This window comes from Physcomitrium patens, chromosome 19, assembly GCF_059467195.1.
Source record: "Physcomitrium patens ecotype Gransden chromosome 19, ASM5946719v1, whole genome shotgun sequence".
NCBI classification, from domain to species: domain Eukaryota; kingdom Viridiplantae; phylum Streptophyta; class Bryopsida; order Funariales; family Funariaceae; genus Physcomitrium; species Physcomitrium patens.
Window position 1 is genome coordinate 15,335,126 of NC_143428.1, and position 20,939 is coordinate 15,356,064.

The 20,939-nt window shown below is 39.2% G+C and overlaps 2 protein-coding genes across 7 annotated transcripts; both read left to right on the top strand.

Moving 5' to 3' along the window:
- The first annotated feature begins 1,024 nt into the window (after window positions 1-1,024).
- LOC112295718 (putative dolichyl pyrophosphate Man9GlcNAc2 alpha-1,3-glucosyltransferase) lies at window positions 1,025-5,902 on the top strand. Of its 6 annotated transcripts, none has more exons than XM_024547596.3 (8): window positions 1,025-1,342; window positions 2,016-2,193; window positions 2,625-2,865; window positions 3,279-3,453; window positions 3,651-3,758; window positions 4,096-4,257; window positions 4,646-4,898; window positions 5,382-5,902. In XM_024547596.3, the coding sequence occupies exons 2-8, from the start codon at window positions 2,034-2,036 to the stop codon at window positions 5,834-5,836; spliced, it is 1,554 nt and encodes a 517-aa protein (XP_024403364.1). In that variant the 5' UTR covers window positions 1,025-1,342; window positions 2,016-2,033; the 3' UTR covers window positions 5,837-5,902. The 6 variants fall into 6 exon arrangements, with proteins under 6 accessions (XP_024403364.1, XP_024403358.1, XP_024403362.1 ...); XM_024547590.3 differs by having other exon boundaries at window positions 1,082-1,361; XM_024547594.3 differs by having other exon boundaries at window positions 1,209-1,342; window positions 1,855-2,193.
- A 9,252-nt stretch (window positions 5,903-15,154) lies between these two features.
- On the top strand, window positions 15,155-19,438 carry LOC112296085 (ketol-acid reductoisomerase, chloroplastic). The gene is made up of 11 exons (XM_024548231.3): window positions 15,155-15,582; window positions 16,054-16,146; window positions 16,298-16,363; window positions 16,527-16,667; window positions 16,856-17,083; window positions 17,332-17,449; window positions 17,559-17,698; window positions 17,818-17,985; window positions 18,151-18,306; window positions 18,424-18,615; window positions 18,854-19,438. Exons 1-11 carry the CDS (start codon window positions 15,283-15,285, stop codon window positions 19,019-19,021), a joined length of 1,770 nt encoding a protein of 589 aa, XP_024403999.1. The 5' UTR covers window positions 15,155-15,282; the 3' UTR covers window positions 19,022-19,438.
- Window positions 19,439-20,939: the final 1,501 nt, after the last annotated feature.

The window sequence follows — 20,939 nt, forward strand, 5'->3', positions numbered from 1 at the left end:
AGAGCAGCTCTAAACCGTATTCCATCATTACATGCAATTTCGAGGTTATTTAATGTGTAGACCTGAAGTACATAAACTTTGCTAAATAACATAACATATTCTATTGCTATTTTATTGAACACAGTCATTTCTAGCATTATTTCAATTCCCCATTAACATATTTGATTTTCATATAGGTGTAAAGATGATAAAAATGTTGAATGCTAAACCACTACTTCAGAAGTGCACTTGGGAGCATCAATTGTTTTGTATAATTTTAGTTTTTTTCCTACAAATCATCGAGAATAATCTTTGCAATATTGTTGGCTGTATTGTTCCATAAATGTGGCACTCTGTACATCACCATGTTGAAAATTCTGATCATTAAATAACTTGTTTTAAACATTACGATTTCCAAGAATGTAAATAAATTTTTATAAAATACTAAGCAAAGAGTAAAACATAATTTGGAATTTTCCTTGGAAAATGTGAGTGTTTTGTTGCCACATGAAACCTGATTGACTTTCTACTTGATGGAAGTTATAACAGTTTCATTTATTTACTTATTTTTTCATGATTAATAATTAATATGATGATATTGAGATTTGTATACTTTTTATACTTTTTCTTTTCTTTTTCTTCTATATAGTGGGTAGTAATACCACAACAGTCATTTCTAAGCGTCACATTAATTGATTTTTTTAAAATAATTTAATTTTAGGTTTTTATTTATTTATTATTTTTCTTTTGGTCCTAATGCTTATGCAGTCCTCATGAATTCTTAATTTATTCATCACTACATGTTTTTTTAGTTCTTATATACTTATGACATCTCTGTATGTGCACCCAGTAGGCCTGTGCTGATAGAAATATCACTTTACATTTTATTTTATTTTATTTTAAATAATGGTTTCTGTTTAATAACACAAGACCATTGAAGGAACAAATTGAGTTGGAAACATTGTTTCTTTTGATAAAATCTACACAGGAGATATAAGCGACACTTGACCATATGAAGAAATTATGCTAAGAACAATCTTATAGATAACATTGAGAGAGAAATAGGAATGACTTAATTTCCAACAACATTACTACCACCACTCAAGTAGAACAATATAGACTGATGAAGGCGAAGCAGCAACAGCAACAGCAACAGAGGAGAGAGCTACTTCCTTACTGACTGACTTACTTACTACATGCGTCACCGCCATCGCCAAATCAAGGAGGAAGGAGCCCTGCCTGCCTGCCTGACTCTGTGCGGCGCCTTCCTTCCTTGCTTGCTTGCTTCCCTTCTTATTCTTCTTCTTCATGAAGTTGCCTGTGCGAGCTACCACCGCCCCCCCAGTCCTCTCTTCCTTCCTCGGTACTGTTCGCCGCGACTGGTATGTCGTGATGGTAGTTCGTGAATGAATCTCTGTAGCATTTGTCATTGATGTGCTTTTCACTTGGGATTCATGGTTTGTTTGTCGTTAGGAAGTACTGTTGTGCTGGAAGTCGATCGAGTGGATCGCTAGTGTCACATTTGGTGTAGAATGTTTGTGGAGACTGAGGGTCGGTGGGTTTGAAATATTATTTGGAGGTTGTCATGGTGGAAATTTTCGGAGAGGGGAGTTCTAAATTGGCTTGGATGCAAGGGATGACATCTGTGATTTTCCGGACAGACAGATTTCGTTATTATTTAGCAGTGGTGGATGCTCGAATTCGCCAAGGTAGAGTCAATCCACAAGGAAGAGTTTTTGTTAAGCACGATTGCGCAATTGAATCTCATCAGCGCGGTGTAACTTTCAGGAAGAGAATAAATGAAACAATTGTGATATGGTGCAGAAGGTTTTAGGTTTTTGACATTGACAGGAAATACGTGTGGGATTTTTGCAGTAGCCACAGTTTGGGTTTTTCGCTGATTGGGCCTGTGTTTGTAGCGGCTATATACTCCCACTAAGCATGAAGCAATTCAACATGCTTGATATCGTCCCCTCCAAGTTGGGAATTGTGTAGAATGTTTTCAGTTTTATTTCATTTTTGAAGGGATTCTTCAGGAAGCAAGGATTTGGAGAATGGCGGAGGAGGATGAAACGACCGTGAGGCATGCATACAAGGAATCTCCTTCCTGGAGCTGGCCTGCGACCACATCAATGCAGAGGAAGTTCTCGTTTGGAGCGATATGTGGATTTGCCTTGCTCCTGAGAATGATGCTGTCGCTGCAGCCTTATTCAGGCATGTAATTTGATTTTCGTGAGGTTCTTCTAGTGGCTATTATGGTCCGTGTGTAAGTTAAGTTGTTAGTCTTATGGATTTTAGGGTTTAGAGGACTGTGTCGTCTAACAGCAAGTATTGAGATAAAAGCTTCATTGTTGGTTGACTATTATGACTATTACCTTGTGAAAGTGCGTGCTCGTGTATGGATGGGAAATAAGTTTGATCGGTGGATATGTCAAAGATCTTATAATATTGCAGATACGAATGACGTTTGAAACTATTTTCTTCGATTGCCGCTAGGAACACAGTTCATTGCAAGGACTTCCAAGAGCTATTTCATTTTTAGAGTCGAATTGATCAATGGCAATTTGCATCTAACTTTGCATAGCGTGTACTGTAGAGTTTGATCGTTCTGCACCAAGTTTGATTATTAGTTAATAACGTTGCAGGTGCTGGGGTAGCTCCAAAATATGGCGACTATGAAGCGCAACGGCATTGGATGGAGATCACTGTCCATACTCCTGTGAAGGAGTGGTACGTGAACACAACAAACAATGATCTCCGTTACTGGGGACTTGATTATCCGCCCTTGACGGCGTACCAAAGTTGGATACACGGACGTATCATACACGCTCTCGAACCCGCAGCAGTGGCTCTCAACACCTCTAGAGGACATGAAGATGCCAGAAGGTATTTCCTTTGAGTTCATGTTAACTTCTTGGTTTTTGGTTTTCATTTTAGTGGATGTTATCTCAATATCGAAAAACTACATCCAAATGTCTATCGTAAGAATGTTTTTGTAGAGAAGTGTTTGTCTTCAGGCTAAGAAGAGTGCTCGCTCTATCACAAAAATTGCCCCTTCAGTGTGATATGAATTATCCCTTTGCAAATAGCAGATTTTTGCGTTATATTAGCTTTGTTAGGGGCGTAAACTTTGTCTATTGTTCATTCCTTTAGCATGGAGTAAATGATTATCTTAAAACAATTTTAAGAATGGAAAGAGACACAATATATTCAGTTCAACCCAATAATAGCAGGAAAGTAGGAGTGGAACAGGTTTTTAAAAGTGGATGAAATTGGGAATATTGGCTGGAGGGGTGCAGCAAATTCTTGATGCGATGGACGGTTTTGTCATCAGACATCCTTGTGTTCTTTCCTGCAGCCTTGGCGTTCGTTTCTCTCTATTATAAGCTTGCGATATTTGAAGAACAGGCCTGGGCATTGAGCATGATACTTCTTCAACCAGCCCTGATTCTAATTGATCATGGACATTTTCAAGTTCGAAATTGCCCTTACTTTCTCTTCTGAATCTTTTTTCGAATTTGTCAGTCTCAGTTCCTCCCTTCAGTTCGACACGATTTGTAATATAGGTATAAACGGACAGCAATTGCGAAAAAGGACTTAACTTTATCGCCTGCTTTGGAGACTCTTATTAAGCTTTATACTGATAAGAAGCTACTTATTGTGTGTTTCAGTTCAACTGCATCAGCTTGGGCTTAGCAGCTGGAGCCGCCGCTGCTGTTGTCTCAAGACACGAGCTTGTAGCATGTGTGCTGTACTCCTTATCGCTTAATCACAAACAGGTGCGCTTTACTTTCCTGGTTTTCTGGCAAGTATGAAACTCGAACATTGATCAATATACATTACATGTGACATTTGGGGCTTTGCAGAGCTAACTTTCTCGTTTGAACCTAAGAAGAGGTTTCAAACAATGTGCAGGAAGTGAATATCACGCAAGGAATCTGCAGTGAATGAAATCGAAATTCTGTAGAACTTGCCACTCGACACACTTTCTACTTCTATTTTGTTTTCCACTTGCGTATCCCAAAATTCATATAGAGAAGTTCTTTCATTGAACACGCGAAGGCAAGTTCTTGTTCTCACCTCGATGCGTTTGTTTCTGCTGGTGATGGAATGCAGATGAGTGCATATTATGCACCGGCATTCTTCGCTCATCTTCTCGGACGTTGCATCCAACGCCGATCTCCAGTTTTTGGTGTCGTGAAACTAGGAATTATGGTCTTGACTACATTTACGATATGCTGGTGGCCTTTTCTGTCATCCAGACATTCTGCTTTGCAGGTAGTATTTTGTATTTGATTCCTTCGCATTACATTTTCCAGCTAAACTCGATTCAGCATGTGTAGCATCATTGTACATAATTCTGACGTGCATAACTATTTTTTATTTTTTTATTTTTTTTATTTTTTTTCCAAGTGATCTTTACTGTTGCATTAACTAATCGCTGAAAGTTTTTGTATCTACACCTGGTTAGAGGACTGATGATGCCGTAGGAATGGAAGAACTTGTGATTCTGCTGTGCCGAGTTCGTGCTTATGCTATGATCCAGCATGATTCAGAATAAGGCTCATGCCTGAATCGTCGTTCAATTCTTGAAATTTTACCATCTCAAGTGAAACTTCATCTCCTGTATTAACGTGAAGAAGTCCATTCCCTTAATTCTCTACAGGTTCTCAACCGGCTGGCTCCCTTTGAACGTGGGCTCTACGAGGACTACGTTGCGAACTTTTGGTGTGGGACTTCTATGCTAATCAAGTGGAAGCAGTTGTTCTCTGTTCCAGTGCTTGCACGGTTGGCTTTGGGCGCCACTATCACTGCAGCTTTGCCATCTATGGTGCAGCAGATTCGTGCCCCAAGTGCTCGAGGCTTTCTTTTGGCTATGCTCAATAGTTCTTTTGCGTTCTACTTCTTTTCTTTTCAAGGTACTTCCTTAACATCACTTTTCGCATATGGATGAAGCACATTGCTAATGTGCTTAGTTAGTTTCATATTCTTTAGTTCTAATTCTAAATGACGAGAATAACATCATAAGTGAAAATTGAATCCGTTCCAAATTAATGTAGCTAGAGGTAGGGAACCTAACCTTTTCATGATTATAAGAATATTGTTGCAATATTCTAGGCCATTTCTGTTGCGATTCGATGTAAAGATTATCTACGGAGATGGTAAGGCGCGACATTGAACACAAGTGACTAATCATTATTACGTGGAGTGAATTGATTTTATCATAGTACTTAGGCGCACAATGCTTCAGCACACAAATGACATCCTCTTTAGGAACTCTGTGCTTTGCGAGGATGTTCGATTCAACAAATTTTTTATCTTGTTCGTGCTTGACAGTGAATGATTTTTCTTCTGCCTGGAAAGCTGCGGATCTAATTATTGAGCTTGTCGTTGTATTGCAGTGCATGAGAAGTCCGTGTTGCTACCGCTCCTTCCAGCTACTCTGTTAGCACTAGAAGAACCTGGGTTGTTGCAGTGGCTAGTGCCTTACGCTGTCGTTTCCATGCTCCCTCTCCTTCGACGCGATGACCTTGTATTGCCCTACTTTGCACTCCTAGCTCTCTTCTTTCTCTTACTGAAGTGCCCAAGACATTTCGAATATAAAATCGCTGAAGACAAACTAATTAAGATTTTCAGGGCACCCATTTTGAGAAATTGTTCTTTAGCAGGAGCTGCTATTCTTCATCTGTTGTATTTCTACGTGCAGCCACCCCCAAGATACTCATTCCTGTTTGAGGCCTTTATTACTTCATACTGTTTTGCACATTTTCTAGTATTATTTATTTACGCAAATTGTAAACAATGGTATGTGCCTGGTGATGGCCAGTGGGTATCATCCTCGAAGAAAATTAATTGACCTCCGGTCTGGAGCTGGGGTCCTTGGGTTGAGTTATCTTATAAGGTTACCCATGAACTTTTTACATACGAGACAATTTTTTGTTGCACTTCTTTTTTTTGATGTTCTGGATTGTTTTTGGCATGGAATTCTCGTTCCTCCATAGACTCGAGGCAGCTTGTGGATGGTTTGTGGATGGTTTGTATTCACATCTTGATGTTGTTCCTACACATGCATGTTTGTATCGGTTTGGTGTCTACTGAGATGTAATGAAGATCTAATCATATAGATCCATTGCCCTAAACAAGCCAACACTTATGGTCAATATGATGATGAACTTATGTTTATGGAGTCAATGGAAATGCATCATTCTCTCTAGAATTTATACATGTTTTTACTAAAAAATTCTTTGAATAGATTATGTCCATATTTTGTCATTCTTTCAAAAAAGTTTATTTGTTGCAAAATTCATGTATAATGCATATGTCAAGTGTCTATGTTTCCCACTTTAGTACATCTATGAAGTAACAAATAATAGCAATGGATTTTATTTATTATTTTTGATTTATTTTAGAATATATCATATTTTATCCAAAGTTTGACATGCTTAATATTTTACAATCATAATCTTCTTACTTGTAATTTGTATGTATGTATATATATAGAGAGAGAAATGTTAAAGCAACCGAGAGCAATTGTAGATTTTGAATTTGATATGGAGCAAAGCAAAAGGTTGTTGGTTTGTCATTTGTGAGTACATTCTAATTTTTCAACTTTTAAAGTATTTTGTATACGTATTCTTTATTTGTACATTGCAAGTAGTTATAATTATTCTGATGTTTGTATCATGTAAATGTACTATCTTTTTTATACTCAATTAAGGTGATTAATATGCTTTCTTATTAGCCTATTCTAATCCAAAAAGTAGTAAAAAGAAAAACATTTATGGTAGGATTCAAGAATCAAATGACAAGATATATTTTGTTATCAACTTTCTTCTTACACACAAGGCATTGGTATGATTCATGGTTTGGATTCTCACAAATTGAGTTGATGTTTAAGTTCTACAAGAGAATTGACTTTGATTGCATGCAAGTGTTTACTACATGTTAGGAACATAGTCCTTAGAACCTTCTAGAGACAAGTTTCTAGAACCTTCTAGAAGCAAGTCTCTGGAACCTTCTAGAAGCTTCCTAGTTGGTAGAAGTTACTTGAGAAGCTTCCTAAATAGGAGTATATATTGGAATTGAGGCTGAAGAGTTCTTCAATCTCGACAACACATCTCTTGGAGCTCTAGCTCACCTCTCTGGTGTTGTTCTTGTATTCATCTGATTAATCTAGTTCTTGCCAGTTCTTCTTGAACTTCTTGTTAGATCTCAAGTCTGTATTTCTGTGTTCGTGACAGTTTGTCGAGACTTCATTCACCTCAGATATCAAAGCTAGTTTCTTCTTTGTTAGAGTATGGATTACTCCTCTGCTTGGAAGTATACTAGCATTTTAGAGGTTGGGGATTACCCTCCTCTAAACTGATACTTCTTTTGTTACAATATTGGAGCCTTATTCTTCTTGGAGAGAGTGGATTACCGCTTTTCTTGAAGCTCCTAAGGCATTTTAGAGGTTGCGGAGTACCCTCCTCTAAACCAATATTGTCTTCTTGTAGAGTCATTTCTGTCCTTCTCTTAGAATGGTTGGGGGCCAAGACATTAGTATGACGGAAAGTTTAGAGTCCAAGTTAGATGCTATCATGAATGCCCTCGCTACGTTATCGCAAAGAACTGCAGAGATTGAAGGAGTCGTGGCAAGGCTTCATAATGATGGAGCATCTGGGATGGCACAATCTAGGTTGCACCAGCCTCAAACTTCTGCACTTAGAGAAGCAACTTTGCCTCAGGTTTGACAAGCACCACTGGTTCTACAACATATGGAGCCTCGAGTTAGCCTTGCGGACAAGTTCGATGGTACGCGTTCCAAGTTTCGAGGATTCGTCAACCAAATCAGGTTGATAACAATTTTACAGCCCGAACGCTATCCAACGGAGGAGTCACGTGTTGGGCTTGTTGGAACCTTACTTACAAGATAAGCTCTATCATGGTTTGCTCCTTTGTTTGAGAAACGATCGTCCATACTAAACAACTTTGAAATCTTTTTGGAGGCGTTTGCGAAAGCATTTGATGAACACGACAAGGTTCGATGGGCTACAACAAAGATCCGGTCACTACGACAAGGGATGCATTCTACATCAATCTATGCATCGGACTTCAGGCAATTAGCATGCGACATCAATTGGGACAAAGAAGCATTGATGAGTCAATTCTATTGGGATTTAAGGGACGATGTGAAGAATTTGCTGTTAACTCTTCCTGATCCGCAAACGCTCAACAAAGCTATTAGCCAAGTTGTGAAGTGCGATAACCGCCTATTCCAACGTCGCCAAGACCAACGTTCAAGACAACATACGGTTTGCCACACCCCAACTATGTCGGCAAGCAGCATGAATTCACATTCAGAGGTAGAAGACATGCAAATTGATATGGTACGTATCAAATCTCTTACTCTAGAAGAAAAAAAGCGGCGTATGGAGGAAGATCTATGCTTGTATTGCGGTGAAGAAGGCCACAAAGTTGGAAACTACCCCAAGAAGCAAAATCGACGTATTATCAAGATTAGGGGCACGTTTATTCAAGAAAACGAGGATGCCCAACCACAATAAGAACCGTGCGGCTGGACAGTAAAATATCGCAACAACAACCAAGTTCCTTTCTTTCCGCTCAATCTACCCTTTGTTTTACAATCCCTTTGCTTATTGGCCCTCAGAAACTAAGAACTTTAGCATTATTAGATTCAGGAGCATCTGCTTGTTTCTTAGACGAAGAAGTTGCGAAGCGTCATAAGATCCCTTTAGTACAAAAATCCAAACCTATTCACGTTGAGGTCATAGATGGACGACCTTTATTGTCTAGTAGTGTCACCCATGAATCAAAACCTATAGAAGTAACGTTTAAGGGCCATAGTAGTCATATTATTTTCAATATTATTAGAACTCCATCAAATCCTATTATTCTTGGTCTTTCTTGGTTGGAAAAGCATAACCCATCCATAGATTGGAAGTTGCAGAAGACAACCTTTTCTACAAAACCACCCAAGAGCAAGCCTAGTAGAAAATCCCGAATAGAGAAATCCTTATTTATTGGAGCAAGAGCGTTTATAAGATCGTCCAAGGAAGGCACATCGTTTGTCATTTATGCGACTCCAACTATTCGGGAGAAGATCTCGACAACAAGTATACCAGAGCAATATAAGGATTTTAAAGATGTGTTTCAAAAGAAAAATGCTGACATGCTACTAGAACACGGACCATATGATTGCGCCATAGACTTGCAGGAAGGAGCACAACCGCCTTTTGGCCCAATCTACAATCTATCGCAGACGGAGTTGGCGGAGTTGCGGAAGTACATCGATGAGAATCTAGCCAAGAACTTCATCCGTCATTCAAAATCGTCAACTGGAGCACCCATCTTATTTGTGAAGAAGAAAGATGGCTCATTGCGGATGTGCGTGGACTATCGAGGCCTCAACAAGGTAACAAAGAAGAATCGATATCCGTTACCCTTGATTTCTGGTCTCTTAGAACATCTTGGATGTGCAAGGATCTTTACAAAAATTGATCTAAGGGGAGCTTACAACCTCGTACGAATCAAGAAAGGAGATGAGTGGAAAACAACGTTCCGTACAAGATATGGCCATTTTGAGTATAATGTCATGCCCTTTGGTCTTACCAATGCTTCAGCGGTCTTTCAACATATGATGAATGACATTTTCCAAGAGCACCTTGATGATTTTGTTGTCATCTATTTGGATGATATTTTGATATTCTCCAAAAATGAGGAAGAACATGAAAAACACGTTCGTTTGGTCTTGGAGAAACTACGCGAGCGAGGATTATATGCAAAGTAGGAGAAGTGTTTATTTCACCAAATAGAGATGGAGTTTTTGGGGTTTCTTGCGACTACAGAAGGCTTGAAGATGGAACCCAAGAAGGTGGAAGCAATCGTGTCCTCGGAGGTTTTGAAGACGGTTAGAGACGTACAATACTTTCTTGGTTTTGCTAATTTCTATCGGATCTTTATCAAAAATTACTCTCAAGTTGCTGCTCCCCTCACTCGGTTGACATGCAAGGATAAGCTGGAATGGGGACCTCTAGCAGAGAAGGCGTTTCAAGACCTGAAGACAGCATTTACTACGGCTCCAAACTTGGTACATCCAGACTTTACAAAGGCCTTTTATTTAGAAACTGATGCTTCGGATTTTGCTTTAGGAGCTGTACTTTCACAAATGGGAGAAGACAAGAAGCTCCATCCGGTTGCATTCTATTCTCGAAAGTTCTCTACTGCTAAAATCAATTATGAGATCCACGATAAGGAACTTCTTGCTATAGTGGATTCTTTCCAAGAATGGCGTCACTTTCTTGAAGGAGCTGCACATCCAGTGACCATATACACAGATCACAAGAATTTGGAGTATTTCATGTCGGCTCGAGTTCTAAATTGACGTCAAGCTCGATGGAGTATGTTGCTATATAGGTTCGATTTTGTTATCACTTATCGATCTGGAAAGCAGCAAGGCCTATCTGATGCCTTATCGAGGAGATCGTATCTTGTAACAAAGGCTAGAGAAGTAGCGTTTGATCAATAATGCACGACATTGTTGAAGCCAGAGCAATTTCAACTTTGCGCTACTATTTTGCCAATTGATGCTGACTTCCTGAATGAGGTACGTGCCGTGACCATTGAAGATTCAGTAGCCATTGATATTAAGCAGCGTGCCAATTACGACAAGTTCAAGGTAGAGAAAGATCTTTTATACTTTGAGGAGCAGTTATATATTCCAAAAGGACCAGCACGACTCCGACTTCTTCAATCTCGCCACGATTTTCCAGCTACGAGACATTTTGGATTCAACAAGACCTTGGAGCTTATTTCTCGAGATTTTTGGTGGCCCCAAATGTGGAAGGATGTGAAAGATTTTGTCCTCTCCTGCGACATCTGTTCAAGATCCAAGAATCCTCGGCATCGCCCTTATGGACTCCTACAGCCATTGCCGATTCCACGTCGACCATGGTCTTCAATTTCCATGGACTTCATCACGGACTTGCCATCATCGAACTTATTTGACAGCATCTTTGGCGTGGTAGATCGGCTTACAAAAATGGCGCACTTTGTCCCTTGCAAGAAGACATCGTCCAATGAAGTCACAGCAAGGCTCTTTCTCGATAATGTATATCGTTATCATGGACTACCAGATGATATCATATCAGATCAAGGAACCCAGTTCGTATCAAAGTTTTGGAGATCTCTCTTTGAGATACTGAAGGTGGATATCAAGCTTTCTTCGGCTTTTCATCCTCAAACTGACAGCCAAACGGAACGGGTGAACCAAGTCTTGGAACAATACTTACGATGCAGCATCAACTATTAGTAAGACGATTGGACCACATATTTGTCGCTAGCCGAGTTTGCATATAACAACACCCTCTATGCGTCGACTCAATACACACCATTCTTTTCCAACTATGGGTATCATCCAAAGCTTGATTTATTGAGTCCATCAACAAATAACAATCCAGCAGCTGAAAGATTTACGAAACAACTATCAGAGCTTCAAAATACGTTGAAGCTTCAATTATAATCTGCTCAAGAATCCTACAAGGCATCTGCAGATAGATTTCGAAATCAAGCACCTACTTTCAAAATTGGAGATAAAGCATGGCTTCTTCGACGGAATATCAAGACCAAGCGACCATGTGATAAGTTGGACTATCGAAGATTGGAACCATTTATCATCCAGAAGCAAATCAATCCAATGGCGTATCGTCTGGAATTATCGGCTTCTATGAAGGTACATCCAGTCTTTCATGTTTCTCTGTTGGAGCCTTATCGAGAGTCGTCTTTTCCTGGAAGAATGCAATGTCTGCCACCTAGTATTAAGATCGAGAACCACGAGGAATACGAGGTTGAAAGGGTACTGGATTCACGGCGAAGGTGGGGCAAGTTGGAGTATCTTGTTCATTGGTGCGGCTACGACATTAATGAGTGAACGTGGGAGCTAGCTGAAAATCTCGCCAATGCACCGCAAAAGGTACAGGAGTTTCATCAACAACATCCTCATAAATCTAAGCCTATTCGACGATAGCTTCTTTCTGAAGCTTGCTCATCCAAGAATATAAGAAAGGGGGAGAGCACCACCAAAATTCGTAGTTGATGTAATTATTTTCTCCAAAATAAAATAGAATTTTTTCAGTAGCCATAGTTTGGTCTTCTGATATGGATAGCCAAGAGATAGATACTATGCCAGTCAGATTATCTCAACCAACTAGCTCATGAAGGCGACCCCGAGATGAAGAACCACTTGTACCACGACGACGACGGAGGATACCAAGTAACTGATCACTGGTGATTGTATTTGAGTCCGAGCCTTCTTACGATGGTCAACCAGAAGGCATATTTGCAGGACGATTTCACAATGAAGACACGGAAGTTCATGCTTGGTCAGAAGTTGAAAGAGTGGGCTACTACCATTGGCTTCAAGGGCCAATGAACCACTTACCTCGTGAACAATAGTTGGAGTTCATAGCAGACATTATGCGACAGATCTTCATTTTCTTGCGTTGGTATTGATTGACAACAACATTGCTTCTCAGAGACCTAGAAGCTAAAGGAGGGGGTGATGTTAAGGACATAGTCCTTAGAACCTTCTAGAGACAAGTTTCTAGAACCTTCTAGAAGCTTCATAGTTGGTAGAAGTTGCTTGAGAAGCTTTCTAAATAGGAGTATATATTGGAATCGAGGCTGAAGAGTTCTTCAGTCTTGACAATACATCTCTTGGAGCTTTAGCTCACCTCTCTGGTGTTGTTCTTGTATTCATCTGATTAATCTAGTTCTTGCAAGTTCTTCTTGAACTTCTTGTTAGATCTCAAGTCAGTATTTCTGTGTCCGTGACACTACAAAGAGAACTGAAGCATCTCTATATTAGAATACATAAAATACTTGATCTTGGAACACACCTTAGGAAATGGACATTTGTAGAGATTCAAGCTTTGATGGAGTAAGTATTTTCCAATAACTATGTGATATTCTAAATCTTTGTAAATATTCAATAGAGCTGGCATCAAAGTTGCAAGATTTTTAATCAATTTATCATTTTCATATTGTTCAATTTTGACAATAATAACTAGATAAATTGGTTGTTATGGATTGTGAATTGTGATTGAAGGTGTTTTAGAGTATTCATTTGCAGTTATTGCCATAGATAGCCTAGCTGGAGCATCGCCAAGTGAATTGTAGAGATGGCTATCTTGAGCTTGTTGAGCATGAGTCGCCAATAGATAGTAGTTGGACTCCTATTGTTGAGGTGTATAGGACTAAAGAATAGGGTATATGGTTCATTGCTCGGAGCTTGGAAGTTCAACTCTTAACTTGGGCGGTGATGCTTGGTTGTTGCATGAGTTGGCTAGAACCAAGGTCTAAGAGGTTTGGATAGAGAACAAGGACAAGAGAATTAGAAACGGGGAGAATGGAGAGGACGGAGATGGGAGATGAGAGCATAATAATGGTTTTGACAGTTTGGATTGATTTAATAAATGTTTGGATTTCTTTAATATTCTCTTGTATATATGTATGTGTGTGTGTATATCTATATATATATATATATATATATGTAAATTCCTTAAAAAAAAAAACTTTTTTTATTAAATTTTTTTGAAATATTCTTAGATATGATTACATAAGTGGCACCTTACTAATTCTATTATGACTTAGTTGAAGATTCAATTACTTTCATCTATAAAATTAGTTGTTTATTTGTAAAAAAAATTTATACATAATAATTTAATAAAAAAAATCTTAATAAGATAATTCATCTTCTTGTTTGAAAAATAGTTTTATAGTGTTTATCTAAATATTTGTTTAAGATAATATTTTTAGATTTAAAATAATCATGATATACAATAAGATAGCACCATTCTTGTATCTTAGATATATACAAAATCTTATATTAAGTTCTTAATAAATGATTTAATAATGATGAAAATTCAAATCTTACAAAGAATTAAGAAATATTTCTAGTCTTAAAAATAATAATTAGATGTATTAATAAATAATGCTTTTTTGTATGTAATATATGTTTAAAATTGGTGGTTCATGACAATAGTCTAAATTTTTTGATAGAAGAAATAGAATTTTTTTTAAAAAATAATTTATAAAAAGTATGTAATTTATTAGCTATGATAATATTGTTAAATTAAAAATATCTTTTAAAATATAATAAATCATATAAATATTAATAAAATTCTTGTTGATTTATTTGAAATATTCCATAATGTAAAGAGCTGTTGAGGTGTAAATTGCATAATTTATTGTGTTTTCTAGGATAATCTACATTAGCATGATAATGTATGTATGTATGCATGTATGTATGTATGTATGTATATATATATATATATATATATATATATAAGAAAAAATTCCAAAAGAATTGTTAACGATTATATGAACATTTTTTTGTTTTCTTACTGGTCTTGTGTGGGTTTCTGGACATTTAAATATTTAGTATTTATTATTTAAATAAATTAAAAACAAAAAATATATTATTTCTCATATATGTCTTCCATTAGTTTACACTTAAAATACAACTTTTCTTAAATATAACACTGCATTATTTATCAAAGGCGAACGTAATATGAATTTATAATATTAAAAATATTGAAAGGGCCTTGTAAATCAAAACATATAGTTTGTGTAAAAGAATCATGTTTTAAATTGAATATATATATATATATATATATATATTCATTGCATCAATGAGTCTTTTCAATACCTTAATTGTGTTAAGAAGAAAAGAAAGTAAAAGAAAAGAAAAACTAAACTGTAGGTGTTATTTGGGAATATCAATCTATATAAAATTAAATTAAAAGGAATTAATAATATTATTCTGAATGAGGTGGTGGAGGTGAAGGAGATGAGCCTGCCTGCAAGAGAGGCGGGTCATGCAGGCAGGCATGGTGCTTGTGCCCCATATCCAAATCGGGAATAGGGCACGGTACCCATACCCGAGGTGGAAACAAAATCCTGCCCCGAACACAACGTGACTAGACAAGCCGCCCACAAGGCTGCCTCCTGCCGGGCAGCACAGGGCAGACCGGGCACGGCAGGGCAGGGAAGGGCAGAGCTTAAACCCCGACCCTAGCAGGGGCACCCTCAAAGAAAGTGGGGGTGTGGGGGTGTCTCTCTGTGTGTGCGTGTGTATATATTCCTGCCGCAGCAGCGCCGTAGGTCTTTTCGCTGCCCCTGTTTGTTCGCATCCCTCCGCTCTGTTGTGGAGGCCCTGCTCTCCTCCTCTCCCCATTCCTGGTCCCTCGTCCTCCTTCTGTAGAGCGCGAGTGTGTGTGTGTGTGTTATCCAGGGCTTTCCACCATGGCCGCTGTTACTCTCTCCCACTGTGCCGCACCCTCCTCATCTGTGGCACACCGCTCCTCCGAGGTGCTGGGTAGCGCTGGCCCCAAGATGACCTCCTTCGCAGGGTTGAGGTCTGTGGCGTTCGCTCCCAAACTTGAGAAGAGCTTGAGGAATGCTGTGGCCGCCGTGCCTTGCTGGCGGCGGGGCGGTGCTATGTCTATCAACATGGTGGCTACACCTGCTGTGCGTGGTGTCGATGTGGAGTTTCAGACTGAGATCTTTAAGAAGGAAAAGATTACCCCTGCCGGCCGTGATGAGGTGAGTTAGGATGGAAACAGAGTTTTTAGTGGGTTGACCGTGAAGCTGAAACGACTCTCAGTGCGCTGGAGTTCTGTGGACAAGACATTGTGCTGCCTTTGTGTATATCCTAGTTGAATGTGGGTCGAGACGTGTTGTAGTGGTTTCAGTCGTGGCTTGTTAAATTAAGTGTTTGGGGTCATGGGACTGAATGGCCTGTATATTGTGCGTAGTTGCGGGAGGCCACTCTCATGATATAGTTCCAGGTAGCGTTAACTTTAAATATCAAGTAACCCTCACTACCTAATATCGAAAACTTAGCATGTGGCGAATATACAATAATCGATTGAAGGTCCGCAATCCGCGCATTGCAGTCCCTCGAATTTTTTACTCAGGGTCTAGTTTGTTCTTATAATCTCTCAAATTTTAAAGTTCTCTTACTCTGTCAAGTTTCTGATATCATACTGCTATCTGTCTATTTCTGTCTTGCAGTACATTGTCCGAGGTGGACGGGACCTGTTCCATTTGCTGCCGAAGGCTCTTACAGGGATCAAGAAAATTGGCGTAATCGGCTGGGGATCGCAGGTACGATAAGATTACGCTTCTTGTGGAAATTCTGTCGCATACCTGTGATGTTCTCTTTCTTCGACTTTTCGTCTCTTCGAACCCTGCTTTCGAACAGTTGTAGGTTTACAGATCTCTTATTTTTTATAATCCGTCGTTTTTTGCTCTACAGGGACCTGCTCAAGCCATGAACATTCGCGACTCGCTGGCTGAAATCAAGTCTGATATTGTCGTAAAGGTTATCCCCTGCATGACTATTTGAAGATGCTTCAATTCGAATTTTGATTCGAGTAGAAGGATAGGTTAGCTTTTCAATGATAAGGCGAATTTGGAATCGCCATTTGAATTCAAGGTATGGAATGCACTTGTCACTGAGTTCGTGCATTTTTCTTGTGTCTCAGATCGGATTGAGGAAGGGCTCCAAGTCTTGTGAGGATGCGAGGTCGGTCGGCTTCACCGAAGAGTCCGGAACTTTGGGTGATGTTATTGAAACAGTGGCTGAGAGTGATTTGGTCCTGCTCCTCATTTCTGACGCTGCACAGGTGATGGCCCTGCGACAATACTTGCGTTAGCAATCATTGAAGTATTTTGGTTTTCACACATTTCCCAGCTTGCAGGTGCTTGGATGTATTGGGAATTGCGTTCATTAGAATCTGCCGTCAAATTCTAAATATGTGCTAATGTGATAGTGGAGTGCTGTGATCTCATCGTGCACTCGGGCGAGTTGCAGGCTGACAACTACAAGGAAATATTCAAAGCCATGAAGCCCAATTCTGTCCTGGGTCTGTCTCATGGCTTTCTCTTGGGTCACCTCAACTCTGTTGGAGACAGCTTCCCTGATGACATCAGTGTGATTGCTGTTTGTCCCAAGGGAATGGGACCTTCCGTTAGGCGTTTGTATGTGCAGGGAAAAGAAGTGAATGGGGCCGGTATTAATGCCAGTTTCGCTGTGCACCAGGTATGATGACGCCCGTTGGTTTTCGGAAATAGGAAGGATAGTCACAAAAAATATCGTTTTAAGTATGCGTAGACAGCTAAGAGAATTTATGGAGCGCTTGCGCTTCTTTTTTCCAAGTAAAAAGTGTGGAACTGAATATGAACGTGTACATTACCTTAACGAGTAAAACATAGACCGAACGGAACTAGACATATCCTTTCAGGTGCTTATCTTACTGTTCTGGGATTGCTATATTCCTGGGGTTTCAGGATGTTGATGGAAGAGCCACGGATGTTGCTCTCGGTTGGTCCATCGCTTTGGGCTCGCCCTTCACCTTCGCTACTACACTCGAGGATGAGTACAAGAGCGACATTTATGGAGAGAGAGGTACATTATCTTGTCCTCAATGCTAACTGGTTTGATCAAATGTGAAATTAGGGGCAGTTTGGACAGTGTGAACTTCCTTTACTAATTTACACTCTTGTGTAATATGTAGGTATTCTCCTGGGAGCTGTGCACGGTATAGTAGAATCTTTGTTCAGGCGGTACACTGCCCAGGGTATGTCTGAAGAGGATGCTTACAAGAACACTGTGGAGGGCATCACTGGCGTCATCTCCAAAATCATTTCAACTAAGGTCGGTCCAACTGGACACTTCTCTGAGATTGTGTATTGAACTTCTTGGCTGTTGTACCTCTCGGGTTACAAAATATAGGTTCCCGATACCGTGATTAAATTCCACTCGTGGCTATGTAGGGCATTTTGGCTGTTTACGAGGCTTTAAGTGAGGAAGGTAAGAAGGAGTTTGAGGCAGCCTACAGCGCTTCTTTCTACCCCTCTATGGATATCCTCTATGAGTGCTACGAGGATGTTGCTTCCGGTAATGAGATCCGCAGCGTCGTACTGGCTGGTCGCAGATTTTCCGTGAGTTCTTATTCACCTGAAGCCTATATGATCTTGTGCCTCTTCAGAGGTGTTTTAATACTACCTATTCTGCAACCATACGTTTTCTGATCACGGGGTGAATGTTTCCTGCTGGGTTGTATATGGTCATGTGTGCTCTGCTAATCAGTTCTTTTCTGTGTATAGGAGAAAGAGGGTCTGCCAGCTTTTCCTATGGGGAAGATCGATGGAACCCGCATGTGGCAAGTTGGTGAGAAAGTTCGGGCTTCACGACCCAAGGGTGACATGGGTCCACTCCACCCATTCACTGCCGGTGTATACTGTGCACTCATGATGGCCCAGGTTTGTTAACGCTGAATGATCCTCAAGTTCTGAGTATACAACTTCGAAGTTAATCTTGAAATGCAATTGAGTATGTTGTGTCCTATCAGTTTTCTAATATGTCATTGCTATTTATAGATTGAGGTCTTGAGGAGGAAGGGGCACTCGTACTCGGAGATGGTTAACGAAAGTGTGATTGAGGCTGTTGACTCTCTCAACCCTTTCATGCACGCCCGTGGTGTAGCCTTCATGGTGGACAACTGCTCAACAACTGCTCGTCTCGGTTCCCGCAAATGGGCGCCACGATTTGATTACATTTTGACTCAGCAGGTATATAATTTTAGAGTAGTTTTTCCTTCGTTACTCAATTTTGGGATTGGGGAGCATCACCTTTGTTTTCATTTTCTTTGATGTTGAATTAGAGTCATTGTCCGTGTTGTCGTGTTTGGGTTGTTTGACATTGATCATAGTTGATCATTATATCCATATTTCTCTTTTTCGGTGGATTTTCGTTTGGTTTCCTGTGGATGCCCTGTAATGAGGAATTTGGTTGGATCAATCTTTGCAGGCTTACACCGCAGTAGATAACGGAACTCCCATTAACAAGGATGTTCTAGAGAGCTTCAGGGCAGACCCGGTTCACCAGGCCATCGCTGTCTGCGCAGAATTGAGGCCCAGTGTTGATATTGCTGTAGCTGAGGATGCTGACTACGTCAGAGCTGAATTACGACAATAGAGGGACGGTTTCTGGCCCAACGTAGATGATTATTTTACCTTAAGGTCCTAGACCACAGAGGTTTTAAAATGGGCTTGGAGGTTTATTTGTGGAGGATGAATTGATTGTTCCTCATAGATGTGCCTCCACAAGCGAATGAATGCGTTCACGATCATGGTTTTTTGCTTGGTTTCTCTTAGTGAAGCTAGCCATTGTAATACCAGTTGTATACCGTGTGTGGACACTCTCCATGCTCTCTACTGTGTAGTGACCTGAAGCTGGGCAGTGATGGTTTCACTAACTCCAGGCCCTGCACGAGCCACAATGATATCCATTGCAGTAGAGTCTATGCAGTGTTTAAGATTTTTAAGGTCTGAAACTGGAAATTGTGTACGATCAGAGACGCTTTAACATTAAAGAGCAAATGCATGTCGGGCAGCACTGGTGCACACCTGGGCGAAACGTAGAAAATATTCCGGATACTGTTGTGAATGTAGTACAAATGCATTTCTGACGTCACTTGCGTAACAATGAAAAAAACTTGGAATTCGAAATCCAATGTCTTCTTACACACTGAAAGCAAACTCTTAAGGTCCATCATTGATTAAAACCTGCATGATAAGAAACACTTTATGCGACAAAACTATTATAATGACACGTAGCTCTCTATCCAATCGATGTTTAAAGCAGAATGATTAGTTCCGTTCATACGTTGTCAAATTGAAGTACCTGTCCTGGACTTTCTGATGCTAATACTAAGGTTGATATTGTAGAATACGCCTTAGACTTCTGTTATAATTTATTTTAGGTTACCCACCTAATTTTTAAAAAGATAAATGCTGCCCATTAATTTGACTAGTATTGTGAAACCATTCACACTGAGTCATTTGTATAATCTATGATCTTCTGATGAATATTATAATCTAAAAAATACCTGTACCAGGTAAGTAGGCATTTCCCAGTAAGTAAATTGTAATGTCCGTGAATGCCTTAACGCTAATTTCTTCTATAATGAGGACTACAATATTGATTGCAAAACAACTTTTCGTAATTTCATTTAATGAACATGTCTTATTTGTGTATTGACAGTTGTGATAAAAATAACCCTCCAAGTGGTAACACAATAGTTTTAGTCTTTTAACTTTGAATTTAATATACTCTAGAAGGATCTATGAGTAATAAAAAATGTACTGATTTTCTTTAAAACAAACTGTGTTACATTTTGGGTTCAAATTAACTTATTTGTATGGTTATTTTTATCCCATACCTGGGAAATGCGTCAGCAAAAAATTCATTATTTTTTCAAGCAATAAATAACAAATTTGAAGTTCACAACATTTGTTAGGAATCATTCAAATATATATGTTTATATATATTACATTGTATGAGATATATAACTGTTAATATCCGAATTGATGTCCAGTCACAGGGATGCATCTCCTGATTGCTAATTATCCCCTCTCACTCCTAAGGCTACAATAATCTCATCTTTGTGACAGTCTTTGAGACTTTGTTCTTTATAGATAGTTCTAAGTTATAAAGACTAAACATTATATATTTAAAACTTATAACTGAAGAAACACTAGTCTCTATTATGATGAAAATACAACTCAAAAAATACCAACATTCTCTTATTAGTTCGAGTGTGAGTCTTATGTGATTTCAAAGCAATGGATGGCTTGCAACAAGTTTGTAATAGTTCTCTAATAAAATTCTTTGCTTTAGTCCAAGTTTTAAAGAAAAACAATAACTTGTAGTTTTTTTTTTTTTAAATATTGGCAATATTTTTGTGATAGTTTTAAGCTCTCTTGTTGGCAATTTGTGCCCTTTTGAATCTCATTTCTTGCATCTTTAGTGGCTGATAAAATGTTTGAAATATCATATGTTTCAGGCATTAATGCAAGTATAGGTTGTTGTCTTGGTGGTGAATACCTTGTCT